The following is a 15826-nucleotide window of genomic DNA, read 5'->3' as shown; positions in this document are numbered from 1 at the left end:
AAGAGGTCTATTTTGCACATGGAAAGGCAAGTAATGGACTCAAACAAGCGCGCGCTTACACGGAAGTTGTCTGCTTAGGACAAAATCTCATTCCGTGCGTCCGGGTGCCAGCAAAAAATCTGGTTGAGTGCGCCTATTTTCTTCTCGCTTTGAATAAGTACTTGGGCTCTAATTCCCCATTCAATATACAATATTTAAACACTAGCTGGATAGGCATAATAAATTTTAGAATAAATAATTGATTTATTCATCAAAAGAAATGGGATTATTGTATCATCAAAAATATAGTTAATCCAGATAATATCAGCAAAAAATTGTCTTTGAACAAAGCCATATTGCATTGCCTAAGGGATTTACTGTACTGAACCCTGCAATTCAGAACATTTATGTAGATATGCTATGTGACACAGGAGACATATTGAGTTGCGTTTGCTAATTATTACCTTCCATAGCAGATAAATAAGATGACAAATCATAATTGTTGAGACAACATTTTACGTTTGCACTAAAATGTACCGTGTTCACTTGTGTTACGTCTATACTGATCAAAGGTTCTCAGAGCCTGCCCAAAAGCCACAACTCGGCAAAGATAAATAACACTTGGACAAGACACTCGACAATGAGATTGCCACAGCAGATCCTGACTTTAAACGATTGACTCATCTTGGGAGTTGTCAAGCAGCTTGAGAACTTGGTCTAGATTCAAATCAGACTCGGCTAAAAATTTGCCTGATGAAACAGACTGACGGGCATTATTGAATGGTTGCTGGTACTGGGCCAGTGAGTGAGGAAGAGTGCTGTAATCTCCAAGAGCCGATTCACTTGGCTCATCTTCGTATAACCCACTGAAATATTTGTCAGTCATCGCATTTGCCACTCCAGCATCATCCAGGTTGACAAAACTACAGACGCTGCCAGAATCGCTGTCAACCGAGGATGTCTCATGTAATAATTGTTTAGCAGAAAGTTTGAACGAGCCGAGCTTGACCTGGTGTCTCAAGGCAACCGGAGAAGTTTCTACGCTACTGCCACCATCATCGTATTTGTTATCCCTACTACAAACGCCATTCGTTGGGTTTAGATTGGCTGAATTGGTATTATTCAGAGACTGACTGGCTGAATCGGTATTATCCGGAGCAGTTGATTTCTCTAAACCCATATCATTGATAAGAAGAGTGGGAGGAGTCATTTCCTTACGACTAACTGTAATATTCATGCCTGAGATGTCTATGGGATTGTCAGGACTCACTGAAGAACGAGAATTCCTCGGAGTTGGAGCGGCTGGTGGAAATGAGATGATTATCTCATCATCAGTGTTGTTGTTGCTATAGATAGTCTTGCGCCTTGTCTCCATAGGAGGTGGTACGGGGCTCTCTGAACCTACTCCTGCCTCACGTTTACCTAACATTTTAGTGTTACCGTTGCTTTGGCGCCTTATATGGATTTCTTCACTAATTCCTTCAAGATTTCTGAGCGTCTTTGCATAAAGCTTTTTTGCTGAATCCACGTCTGTTTCCAAACTTTCTATGGATTGTTTCTGCGACTCAAGACTAGTATGGAAATTGGCCTTCATTTCATAGTACACCCTGAGGAAAGAAAAGATGAGTGAATGACCAAAAGCCTGTCTACATTTCTTAAAGTTGATTTTACTCTGTGTAACGTTCGAGGTTTTAAATTAGGCCTTTTACAGTTTTAAACAGGTTTCTGCTGTGTTTTTATCCAATACTTATGAAGTGGCATATCATCTAAATAGCTATTGAAAATAAATTGTTCACTCTGATAACTATATAACATATATAACATGCATTACATATGTACCATACATTATATATGTACCATACATTATATATGTACTATACATTATATATGTACCATACATTATATATGTACCATACATTATATATGTACCATACATTATATATGTACCATACATTATATATGTACCATACATTATATATGTACCATACATTATATATGTACCATACATTATATATGTACCATACATTATATATGTACCATACATTATATATGTACCATACATTATATATGTACCATACATTATATATGTACCATACATTATATATGTACCATACATTATATATGTACCATGAATTATATATGTACCATACATTATATATGTACCATACATTATATATGTACCATACATTATATATGTACCATACATTATATATGTACCATATATTATATATGTACCATACATTATATATGTACTATACATTATATATGTACCATACATTATATATGTACCATACATTATATATGTACCATACATTATATATGTACCATACATTATATATGTACCATACATTATATATGTACCATACATTATATATGTACCATGCATTATACATGTACTATACATTATATATGTACCATAAATTATATATGTACCATACATTATACATGTGCCATACATTATACATGTGCCATACATTATATATGTACTATACATTATACATGAACCATACATTATATATGTACCATAATTTATACACTTACTATACATTGCAAGATAACAAAAGGAGATTCTTTAGAGCTCTACTAAAAATAGTAACAATATCGAAAGCTTTGTTACCACTTTTCAGTAATGGAGAAGGTGTATGGCCTCTACCTGCTACTCCACTTAACTACTATCATCCATTCGTAACCCAATGCATGTCTAAGATAAATTTCATATCAGTATGACAGAAAATAGGCGGTTTGAGACTTACTTAGATTTTACTACAGAGCGCTTGTGTTCTCTATACTCCTTAGCGACCTCATCCTGAACATTTGTGCACAAATGCATCATTCTTTCGTGTTCGACTTCGCTCAGCATTCGCTCGTTCTCAGCATCCATAACCTATTAGAGTAGAACGACAAGAATTTATGGCAACATTTAGTTACAAGGGTTGAAGATCTTTCAGTTCGGAGTTTTCTTCTCCACATGAGAGAAATTAACTTATAACCTTGTAATCTAAGAATATCATTGAGAAGACCATGTACAAAATCATCAACTAGCAATTCATAAATGAAAGCATAGATGTACAGTCAAAACACAACTTACTATCACTTCTACATACAATATTTTGCACAAAACTTCCAGCCACATGACTCTAAAATGTCATAAATATAGCCTAATACGTTTATTAACTTAGCTGTTTGTCTATAACTTAGAGTTTTACAGCTACAGTGGGGTCTGCATACTTCAAACTCGAAGGGGCAAAGTTAAATAGTTTGAATTAACTAGAGTTTGAACTATAAGAACCGTGATATATCTTGTATTTTACATTAAACTACTAACAAACTGTTGATGGTCTGTTAAGCCCTGTGAGTTCTTAATACATTGTATACTTGTATATGTAGAATTGAATACTGTATTTTTAACCTAAGGGTTAATGATGTACTCAAGATTAGAAACACTATTGGAAGGTATCACGAATAAAATACATTGTATGTATTTTTATTGACAATATATATGTTTATTTCAATGTACAGTACATGTACAAAAGATTTACAGACACAGACTTATTGAACGGAAGAATTTGTGTTATCAGATTCTCGGAAATTTACACTGTACGCTATTTTCAATGTCAAATATCTGCTCATGAAGGTTTTTTGGTCTCAAGGAAGTGTTTGACAACATCTATAACAGGGGTTCCCAACCAGGGAGGAATTCCCCTAGGGAGAATTTTGAATATACAAGGGGAACAGAGAAGTGTCTGATTTGATAAATTTTTAATTTATGTCCTGCAGTGCTGTATGAGTTTGGGTTTCATCATTTAATATTTTGGTTGTATCTATAACACTAGTTGCTAGTAATGAGCTAATAGTCAGAACCCAGATATATGTGAACACATCCATCCAGATTTTGCTTAGATAGTAAGTTAACCTAGTCATAAACCAATTCACCGCAATGCCGAAGGTCCTGTATTGTTGTGTGTTGGATGCGTACTGTATAGAAATTTATATTATGTTGTTATATGTTTAGATATGTACAATAAAAGGGGATTATAATTTGTATTGGTTGTTTTTAGTCATGTGAGTTAAAGGTGTGGGAGAATCAAATTTATGAAAAAGCATAAGGGGGAACTAAATAAAAAATGTTGGGAACCCCGTTGGGAACCAACCTAACTTCATTATAGGTTTGAGGGGTTTCCATTGTTTTATTGTCAACTTCTATAGCTTCTGCATCATGTGATGTTGATGAATTACGATGAATTCTTGGCTAGCTGAAAAATCCTATCTGTCACCTTAATCCATGTTGGTACAGTATAATTGGAAAGTTTCTCTCTTTTTGCTATCTCACGCGGTTTTACTCCTCTTTAAATTTCATCAATTATATCCACATTTTACTAGTAAGTTCTCATTTTGTAATTCTGTTTCAATTTTGAAGACAACTATGCAAAAGTAGAAAGAGCTTTGAATAAAGCTTGAAACTACGATTGTTGATTAGCCTTTGATTATTCACTTCCGTATCTAAGATAAATGTTCTCTATTGCTCAAGTTTGATGCAGTCATAACGCACAATCTTTTCTCAGACAGTCCATTTCCCAAATTTTTCAAGTTCACGGAATAAAAACAGCTTTACCAGTAGCGCGTCTTCCTCTATCAAGGTTGTTTGCTAGCTGACAATCTAGAGCTTGACCTATTAAATTGACGCACCTCTCATATTACTAAGAAATATATGTCACAGCAGCTTGATTCTGTGATTGTGACTAGTACTAATGTACTCAGCTCTTTAGTCAGAATTAGTCAGACTATTCACAATGGTGTGTGATATAGAAGGACAAGGAACCTTAAAAACAGTTGAATTACGCGAAAATTTGAATTATCCAGGTCCGAATTATTCAGACCCCACTGTAGTTTGTATATGATTTTATATAACAACTTTGCTTTGATACTACATATGCATTTATCTCAAGGATTGATCATGGTCTTTGGGCTTTGAAAAAATTAAACACCATACTATACATTTTCATAAGATTACTTGCTTCAATATATGACAGTTTCGACCCGTCAAGCAAACATCGAAATGGACTAAGTTTACATGTTGATGTTTGAATGTACATGTAAACTTTATGTACTTATACTGTAAAGATTTATGTACTTCGGATAAATGTTTATCACTCCTACATAAAATGCTGGAACTTTTCACGACGCTTGCGATAATAAAAGAAAAATATTGTTTGGTTGGAATAGGCAAGCCATTAGCAGTTCATACTAAAACTGTGTAAAAGGACACTGTTCTTCAGATTCTCAGCTGGTCTTGTCGAGACATGCCGTCTTTGCATGCGGTTAGGACTATAAATAGCAACTCCAGAATAAAAAAGGGTACCACTTTTTTTTTTAATGAAGTTGTCACGCACAGCTCACCCTTTCTGGCCACAGGTCAAGTGGCTTATGCACCCTAAGAATAATACAGATCCTTTGTACACTTAGCATGAATTCTTAGCGTTCAGTGTAATAACAGTATGCTGCCGATTGCTTCTTAACGACTTACACAGTGAATGACCGTTTGAACTTGTGTCACAACCTATGACACACACGTGAAAATATGAGAAGTATTTTTGAGCTAAATAAATTGTTGGAGTGTTCGGTGTGAAGCTGAGTTGAGCCGAGGTCAACTGGCAACAGCTATTTATAGTCATTAGATTCCGTCTCCGGTTGCATTCCGGTTACATTCCGATTGCAACGTTGCTGGTGTCCCATGCTAGCAGGCAGCGAGCACCTGCTAGCGCATGGGTACTGCTGTCCACCATCTCACAACCTTTCGAGTAAACTGCTTATCGCTGATAACATAAATGACCAGCAGCCAAACTTCTAAGAATTAAATATTGGATGAGTAAAAACATTAGAGCTTGGTGCAACTCAAGAGCTCGTTTCTGTATAACGTAGGCCTTATTTCATGCCTTACTTTTGACACCATTTTTATCATTGTAACATATGGCATGTAACATATTCACATTGTAACATATGGCATGTAACATATTCACATTGTAACATATGACATATAACATATTCACATTGTAACATATGGCATATAACACATTCACATTGCAACATATGGCATGTAACATATTCACATTGTAACATATGACATATAACATATTCACATTGTAACATATGACATATAACATATTCACATTGTAACATATAACATATTCACATTGTAACATATGACATATAACGTATTCACATTGTAACATATGACATATAACATATTCACATTGTAACATATGACATATAACATATTCACATTGTAACATATAACATATTCACATTGTAACACATGACATATAACATATTCACATAGTAACATATGACATGTAACATATTCACATTGTAATATATGACATATAACATATTCACATTGTATCATATGACATATAACATATTCACATTGTAACATATGACATGTAACATATTCACATTGTAACATATGGCATGTAACATATTCACATTGTAACATATGGCATGTAACATATTCACATTGTAACATAGGACATATAACATATTCCCATTGTAACATATGACATATAACATATTCACATTGTAATATATGACATATAACATATTCACATTGTAACATATGACATATAACATATTCACATTGTAACATATGGCATGTAACATATTCACATTGTAACATAGGACATATAACATATTCCCATTGTAACATATGACATATAACATATTCACATTGTAATATATGACATATAACATATTCACATTGTAACATATGACATATAACATATTCACATTGTAACATGATATATATAGCATGTTCAAATTTTGGATTAGAACGCATAAATTATGGACATAGTGTACGTATATAGCAGTGTTTGCCAAAGCTATCATTTGGGAGTTTTTTCTGTGGCATGAAGAAATGCGAAGATCGTGAAATTACTGAGTGTTTGCTTCCATTGAAATGTTTTTTATGTTATTAAACTCTATTTAATGTACAATGTATAATACATACAATAAAGTATAATCAACATCTCTAAAACAAACTCTATACAATAGTCCAAGAGCACATATAGAGAGCTGATATTATAATAGTAGCTAAGACTATTTAATTAAGGCAGCGTTGTACTAGAACAGTACCATGGCCTTGTGTTGCTAAGGGAAAATCACACTCGTTGAATGACAGATCCTGGTAATTAAGTTCAGAAGGAATGCTACTGTGGTTACAAGTCACACTAGAGGCTACACTAACAAACTAAGCGATTAAATATGGAAAGCTTATAAAACTCCAGCCACTAATAAACTTTAAAGAAAGTCATATGAATGACATAGAGTGACTGGCAAGTATTGTTAGGTGCTGGTGGGTCGCATGACTTGTCTTGTTTTTACTGTACTAACATACAATAGTAATTATATTATTTATTGACTATTTTAAATAGTTACCAGTAATTATATTGACTACTCCATATAGTTTTTCAATTGTGATGACAAATGAAATAAGCAAGCTGGCACTAGCAATACAGCCTTGTAATTTAAAAATCAGTACCTCCCCACACCTATTCTCCCATATGGAAAGGGCTCATTAGTGATGTGCCTGGCTCACTTCAGCGGTGTCACTAAACTATTCTTTCTCCTGAGCTTATATATACCAGTCTGATTTATCCCTGTCCCTTTTCTCTCCACACTGGCTGACTGAGTGAGGGAGCTGATTTATCTACCCCTCTCCCTTTTCTCTCCACTCTGACTGAGTGAGGGAGCTGATTTACCCCTGTCTCTTTTCTCTCCACTCTGACTGACTGAGCTGATTTACCCCTTTCCCTTTCTCTCCACTCTGACTGAGTGAATGAGGGAGCTGATTTACCCCTCTACTTTTCTCTCCATTCTGACTGAGTGAGGGAGCTGATTTATCTACCCCTCTCCCTTTCTCTCCACTCTGACTGAGTGAATGAGGGAGCTAATTTACCCCTGTCCCTTTCTCTCCACTCTGACTGAGTGAATGAGAGAGCTAATTTACCCCTCTCCCTTTCTCTCCACTCTCACTCAGTGAGGGAGCAACGCTAAATGCACCAAATTTCTTAAAAAAGCGTCAAGTGCTTCAAAATAAATTGGGGTATGTAAATGTTTCCAGGTAGGCTATAAGCACAGTAATTTTGACAAGAAAGTAAGATTGTTTGGGGGAGAAAAGGCTTCCAGTACGATTACTGTGGCGCCCGACCAATGACAGGTTTTAAATCATAACTGAAAATGATTAAAATAAACTGCTTAAAATGTGTTAATGGAAAACTCTGAGCAAAGCAAACAATTATATTTCCTGTTGGAAACCACAAAGTATTCGGTTCACAACTACATAAACCACACCACACCGTAAACCACACCGCTCATCCATTGGTAAGTATAAAATCAATTCAACCACAAAGAGATGAAGTGAGTGATAAGAGTGATTAGAGTGAGTAGATAAACTGCAATAGTTTGCTAACTAATTAAAATAATAAGCAATTGTAAAGCCAGAGAGGAACCAACCAATGATATTGCTTTGTGAGGCTTTTTGGGGCAAAGATAAAACTAGAGGTTCTTTGGTATGGATTCAGTAGACCTGAACGGACACCGAGCCTTGCATTGATGGAATATCTCATTTATGCCTCATCTTGGGCCCTACACAAGCCTCAAAATCCATCTACTTGACTCATTCGCTTAACCTCAATATTGCGAGGATTAAATGTTCTGGACACAAGTCAAGGGAATGATTATATCTTAACAAACAAGTGGTCTGCCCACGCATACAGGGTCCGGTCGGTCTTGTTATAGTTTTGAGATACCAACCAGAGGGGGTTCCTGGATAGTGATTGAGAAAAGCTCTTGAAAGCTCTGCTGCAACAGCTTATTAAATTACAGATGTTGATAAAATATCTAAAAGGAATATTTAATTGTCATTGAGCAATACTTGCAAGTCCACTCATTTGTTTCATCCTTCAGTGAGTGAGGGGGTTTTACTTTTTAATTTATTAAATTATAATCTGCAGAATTGTCCTAAGTGAGTTGTGTAATGGTAGGCTATAATCATAACAGTCTCATGGCTATTCCTCATGTAGCAGCATAAAACCATTAACACCTGGGGACTATTGCACAATACAGTTATAATCCGGTTGCCGCGCTCAAAATGTCAATGTAGTGTTAGGATAGCACCACCGTAAATAGACCAGCATAGCCTGAGATACAGGAAAGGTAACATTACAACAGAGTCGTCAGCATGCGCAATGGATATGAGCAGAGCGCATGAAGGGTACAAGTCAAACACAAATGACAAAAGTCATGTATATCGTAACTGTAACAATTGCAGAGTAAGCTGCCTTTGACAGCAATCCCACCTTGATAGTTGCATGATTGAGCATTTCCTGCCAAGCCATATCAAATGCTGGCTTTTTCGTCTCGTAGCCTTGTTCTGCGAGCTCTACAAGCTCTCTGGCAGCAGTCTGCTCTCCCATCGCCCGCTCGTACCTCATAGCCGCTTGATGGGTCTGCACACGCACCTACAAAATGTATTTACATTCGATCAAGGCTAACATGTAAGTACTCCCTATTGCTGTCCATCAGTATGTTTCAATGAAGCGCATGATTTGCAAATTTGAGCCAAACCGCAAGTTAACTACGTCATGGAAACGGTATGAATACGCAAGCTAAGCAAGTTTTGCGATTCGCAAAACTTTATCGAACCCATCATACTTGCGAATTATGAAACAGCATTTGCAAATGATACGCATTAAAAGACCGCGCCAGCTATTCAATTTTAAACATTTTCAATACTTCAGTCATTCTTTCTTGATCGAGTTTTACCTGTTTGTGTCGCTAACGCTCGCGTCACTAATTATTACCTTATAGCGTACAATTCCATACCTCTTTTCAACAAGGCGTCGGAGGCAATTCGCATCACGCGAATGTCCATAGAAAGACTCATTTCGCACGGTAACGTTACTTGTGCACAACTCCATATCAGCATGATACGCTTCAGCCTGTCATGGAAACATAATACATATTTCTAACCCAGATGTCTGCCATGGCTCTCATCCCAAAACTAAACAGACAGACATTTATTATAGCAGTAAAACAACATGATACTTGTTGGAGCATCTTTACAACTAACAGCAGATTATCACAGAATGAGCCGTAAAATGACAGTGCCCAGGGTTTAGACATGATGCAGCTCCAACACCCATAATGCTTAGTGCTCGCTGTTTAGTCTTGACACGCTGCGTTGAGGTAACTGAAAAGGTGGCTACACGCTGCCTTGAGGTCACTGAAACGGTGGCTACACGCTGCCTTGAGGTCACTGAAATGGTGGCTACACGTATTGACCTGTCCAGCGCACACTTCAACTGACATGCATTAGGTCCAGCTGATGGTGTTTGTTCTTTCTGTTTTTCATCGCCTAACTATCTTGGTAAAAAACACAATATTTGCGCTTTCGCAAATAACACAAATAGACAGGGGCTAGAGCTACTGTGAATGGCTTTGCAGCTGACTTTGGCTTTGACTAGCAACTATGTTGCTAGTACAGTATTATTAAAAACATTGATTTTGCATAAACGTGGTCAAGAAACCAATAATACTCATGCTCAAGCTGTGTATCTACTGACACATCAGCTGGCTGACCTAAAGCAAAATCAGTGGCTGCCAACATCAATGTGTATAGACAGTCCTCAATAGAGATGCCCTAGCAGACATTTTGCTCATTTGCAAGGTTACCAAAGAAACTGCTTAAAAATGCCCACATGTTGCTATGAAATACATCTGAAATGCTATGCACACCTAATGCAACCGATATGTTGATGATTTCAACTTAATGGTTCCTTTAAGATCTACCAGTGTGTGAACTGAGAGAACAAGAAACTACTAGCAAGATGTCCATGGTAAGTATAGACATAAGGCACCCGGCATAGTCAGAGTCTGAGAAACTCCTTCTTAAGAGTCCCAATTGGATTGCTTTAAATTGGGTGAAGTAAAAACGGCCAATCAAACAGAATGGGTGGAAAAGTGTGGAGGGGAGGCAGAGCAAGGGATCAACTATAACCTATGATTAGGGACCAGAAGCCTTGCTGAGTATACGCGCAGCTGTTACAAAGATTATTGGTAATCGCTTGACCTCTGCTCCACGGTATATCAATTCTACCACGGTAAAAGCTAAAATGCAGTCAATGGAGAGGACAATCATCGGGCCTTGACTTCACCATAGCAACAGATAGTTCCCATAGTGCTGGCATTCAATCAATTTCAGATTATACAAGTTTTGATGAATCAGAGAGATGGAGCTCCAAATATTTCCACCCGGCTTTTAGCCAGTGGATACTGGTGTGAGTCATTTTATTTACTATCATAGAAACGTAAGACTACACCTGAGAGGAATGTGAACCTACTAAACTATAACCAGCAGAACAAGCAACTGCTGACACTTGTCCAAATGTTGTAGAGCAAAGCTTGTAATATTCGAATATGATTTGCACTGCGCTAGGGCATGGCACAACAGAACAATGACACCGTTCATGACCCCAGCATATTGCAACTGCAATGAGTCAAGCATATGTAGAGACAGCAGTACAAGTTGTCATACTACTAGTGGGGCATTAAATTATAGGCTAGGATATCTAATCAGAATAGTCAGAGGACAAGGATAAACGGAGTGAGTCTATTTCTCCACGCATCGTTAGTGGGTTTCAAGAGAGCTTCAGTGGTGTTTGAAGTGGAAAGAGGACCCCAAAGATCACCTGCTGTTAAGAACATACCAATTGATGTGAAACATCGTAATTACCTGTATACAGCTGAATAAGGCCAGTTGAGTTAAAAAGAATCATTTAGAAAATAACGATAGGATTCAACCTACGGATTCAAAGATGTTCAAGCAGTATACAGTAATGATTCATGGATGACTGCCGGGGCATTTCATAAGACAACTGTGACTAGGTTTTCTTTTTGCTGTAGCGGAGTTTGGTCCTGTGCTGCCGAATCAAGTTATACTCAACTGCTCTGAATATTATACAGATATACTGTGTCACACATTTTATCAGTTATACTATATATATATATATATATTATTAATACTCTAATACAAATAACTCAAGCCTCAATTCACAAATAACTCGTAACTCAAATCCTAGCAATTGACAGACAGGAAATGGTTTTTCCACAACAAAAATAAGTGTTTACTACCATGATTTCTCACAGGTGAGAGAACAACATGCGAATTGCTTCACATATCATTTTTGCGATTAGCAAAGGTTTGATAAAGAAATTGCAAGACGATTGGTTAGCCTGGAAAGCACACTGAGTAGAACCAAATATGGTTCTTCAGGTCCTCATGGAACCGTCTTAGCACAGGCATGTGCCAGCTACCCAAACCTGAACTTAGGGGAGGAATTGAGTTCCCACAAAAGCTATACACAACTATTCATGATGTTACGTAATTACTGCAAGTCCTACTACACTCGTTTGGGAAGATAAGAGGATAATTATAAGAGGAAAACAAGGAAATGGATACAGAGAAAATGATAAGGAATGGTACAATTGCGGAATTTCTGTCCTTAACAGATATCCTTTGTAAAAGTTTTTATTCTTTCAGGCAGTTAGAGAAGAGCAACTCAAATTTCTCAACATTGAAACAATTACGATGCTGAAGACACGAGTTGAAGGGCTTCACACTTGTTGGGTAAATGTTCCTATCACTTCTAATAGTCAGATAAATGTTACTATAGCAACTAACTTTGTTATTTACATAGATTTAAAACAGCACTGATTAACGTTTAGTGCGCAGTTTTATTTAACAACTTAAAGGAGATCATCATCTGTGTCATCAGCTTTAAATTTTAATAAATTAAAATTAAATTGTAATACATCAATTGATATGAATAGTTGTGGTCGTGATTTTGATCAGATATTGTATGCAAAGAATCCTTATGACTGTGATTGTCTAATAGGAATGATTCCAACCACAAAATGATCCTTCATAGAGCAGGCTTGTCAAAGAATGCGTGTTATACGTCTTGAGGAAAGCTTACTGAAAAATTAAACCCTTTGAATCTTTGTCTAGTTCCTTAAAGCAAAAAATGCTAAAAAAATTGAACCTAAAAGTATAAAAACCCAAATTTATAGAAACAAACACTCTAAGCTGCAGCTCCTATGATAGACATACTCTAACTAGATCCATTCAAACTATAACTTGTGTGATAAATATGCTCTCCAGGGACATTTCCAATTGTTACCACTAATCCATATACCGTGGCAATCGTACCTGGATCCAGACAATAGTGGTTAGCTTTCATCTAAATAGAAGAAAAATGTTTATCCCCTACCATATTAGCATCACACAAAAATTGCCTAGCAGATGAAGAACATGATGGAATCCCAATTTACAAACTAGAAACAGTCGCTTTCAGATGTAAAAATGAAACTTGACGTTTAAAAGACAAAGAGTCCAACAGCTGTTCGTCCCTTCCTCAATAGATGCACAAAGAGATAACAAAATCATCATGGTTGCTGTTTGCTTTAAACAGACAGCTTCAGAAATGAAAATACAGACAGAGTTAAGTTACATTCCTCGCTGTGTACTACAGTACATACATGTACATGAGGAAACCGGAAGTGAATATCAATAGTGATGCAAGTCAATGATTAGCCAAGAGTGTTGGGCACAAGTTCAAATCAGTCGATATACTACTGTAGATCAATTGTATTTCAAGATACGCTGGCAATATCTGTTATCAGCTATGTAAACTGATTAAACTGGCATGATTTTGGGTGGAGATAAAACACGAAGACAAAAATAGCAAAATACATCAGCATGATAATTGAGTTTGCAGATGGTTACAATAACCGATGCTGGTATTCACATTTTCCATCTTTGAGCTTCATCTAAACTCATAAAACTAGATATTACATCTGTCATTGAGATAACAGTGCATCCCCTCCATGCCATAATCTAGAGTATATATAAAGCTCAACTTTGACGCCAAGCAGGTAAAAAGGCATAAAATTGATCTCTTACCTCATTAGCTTTCACTCTTGCATCGTAGTAGGGTTTAGCTCTCTCTATGCACTTTCCGAGGTTTTTGGAAAGACATTCAAGCTTCTGAGTTGACTCTGTAAGGAGTTTTCGAAACTTGGCCCGAGCATTCTTTAATAAAACAATACAATACTGAATGGAACAAAGGAGTAGCAACATTACAACCCTTATCTTTATCTACACAGACAATGGTTGTCATTGCTTTAAACCACAAGACTGATCCTATCATATATAAAGTTAATCTCAAGTTAAGTCTCAATGAACCCAAGAGTGGCACAACGGTTGGAAATATTTGATCTTCAATTTTATACCGCCAATTACTTCAACTATCATTCTCTCAACTATAACCAGACAAGACACAGTTTTCAAACTTCGATATTGATTAGTGATTCCATTGCAAGTGTGTGAAGTAATGTCTATAACATGAAATATTCGATAAAAATAATTGTTATCTGCAATAGCTAAAGTTGTAGAAGCCATTAACTTACATCTAGTTCATTTTCAAGTCCATTGATGAGCAATGAGGCCTTGTTTAACCTTTCAAGTTCATTCTGTAAACAATAAAATCAAAAAGATTCACATAGGCCTACTGTGATATGCAGCTATGTGGTTAAACAAAACTGACTGACACAAAAATGATGTATTACTAGTCGCTGCTTCTGGATAATGCGAGGTTAGGTAATTAATGCTTTAGAATGTATAATCCATGACTGTATTCCACATCAACCGTCAATGGTTCCAAATCCCTCCATGTCTACCAACAGGTATAGTTGCACAGACTTCAGCCTACTTAAATAACTTCAAAGTTTAATGTGAATGTTTTACAAATCCCTTTCTGCAGCCATGTAGATTTATTACAAGTACTTGGTTCATAAGCTCCTTGCCAGTTACGAGTTGTCTAGTAAATTTGGTAATAATATTACATTAACACATAATATTACATTAAAATAGTGGATTGTTCTTGACTGACAGAACACTACTCCATCATACCGTAATTTTAGCCATTATTTGTACTGATAGTTGACACAAGCGTCTACTTTAATTACTATGGCTAAGAGAAACTGGTAATGTGCAAGGTGAGGTAAGAATAGCTTTATAACATTAGCTCTGGCACGCAATGAGTCTCTAACAGTGACTACGCAAATATTATTAAAAATAATAACAAGAGTATCAATTATAATGCTATGTTAACTAATTACACCAAATCAAATACTGCCTTGTCGTACCTGTATCCTTGGATCTAAAGGCTCCGAGTCGTTATCGTCATCCATCAATTCCTTATACCAAATGTGCTCTCAGTCCGAGCGCTATGACATACCGCGAATTTAATACGTCCTAAAGTGCTCTTTGCGTTTCCGACAACAAAATCTTTGAGAGTCTCTAACAGTATTAGCTAGTAAACAGAGATTCACTTCAAAAACATCCAGAACGACGAAGCGCACAGTTGATGTATTGTAGCCTTAGATAATAGGTAAGCTTTTAAAATGTTTCAACCAGTAATAAATCGGCGAGCTACTAAGTCTCGTATGCTGTCACCGGAAGCTCGTATAGTTAAACCGAATCACATTTTGTCTTTTATCAACTAATGAATGAGTAAAACTGGCTAAATGCAGCACAGAGGAATCGGCTTTTATGAACCATAGAACAAACGGTAGGCGGGATCATCACGTTTTAGGATGCGCTTAATACTATATGTACAATAACTTTTTTTATGACGTATTTTTAGTATTTTACCCTATGTAGTCAACGCGCTATCGACCTGAAACCTGTGATACTGATACACGTGCATACAAATTATGTATTTGAAAAGAA

The 15826-nt window shown here is 36.4% G+C and overlaps 1 protein-coding gene across 1 annotated transcript; it reads right to left on the bottom strand.

Annotated features, from left to right (window-relative positions):
- Positions 1-230: 230 nt before the first annotated feature.
- Positions 231-15429, bottom strand: LOC137391257 (SH3 domain-binding protein 5-like). The gene is made up of 6 exons (XM_068077672.1): positions 15241-15429; positions 14503-14565; positions 13997-14125; positions 9333-9494; positions 2733-2863; positions 231-1586 (listed from the first exon to the last, which is right to left on the bottom strand). Exons 1-6 carry the CDS (start codon positions 15283-15285, stop codon positions 647-649), a joined length of 1470 nt encoding a protein of 489 aa, XP_067933773.1. The 5' UTR covers positions 15286-15429; the 3' UTR covers positions 231-646.
- Between the last annotated feature and the right edge of the window lie 397 nt (positions 15430-15826).

Source organism: Watersipora subatra, chromosome 3 (assembly GCF_963576615.1).
Source record: "Watersipora subatra chromosome 3, tzWatSuba1.1, whole genome shotgun sequence".
In the NCBI taxonomy this organism is placed as follows: domain Eukaryota; kingdom Metazoa; phylum Bryozoa; class Gymnolaemata; order Cheilostomatida; family Watersiporidae; genus Watersipora; species Watersipora subatra.
Note: the sequence above shows the minus strand (reverse complement) of the source record. Positions and strands in the feature narration are given on the sequence as shown.

Coding starts and splice junctions, on each gene's coding strand:
- LOC137391257 (XM_068077672.1), bottom strand. CDS start 15,285: ATGGATGACGATAACGACTCGGAGCCTTTAGATCCAAGGATACAG. Junction 9,495..13,996: donor CAAGAGTGAAAGCTAATGAG/GTAAGAGATCAA, acceptor TACATTTTGTAG/GTGCGTGTGCAGACCCATCA. Junction 1,587..2,732: donor CGCTCTGTAGTAAAATCTAA/GTAAGTCTCAAA, acceptor TTCTTTCCTCAG/GGTGTACTATGAAATGAAGG.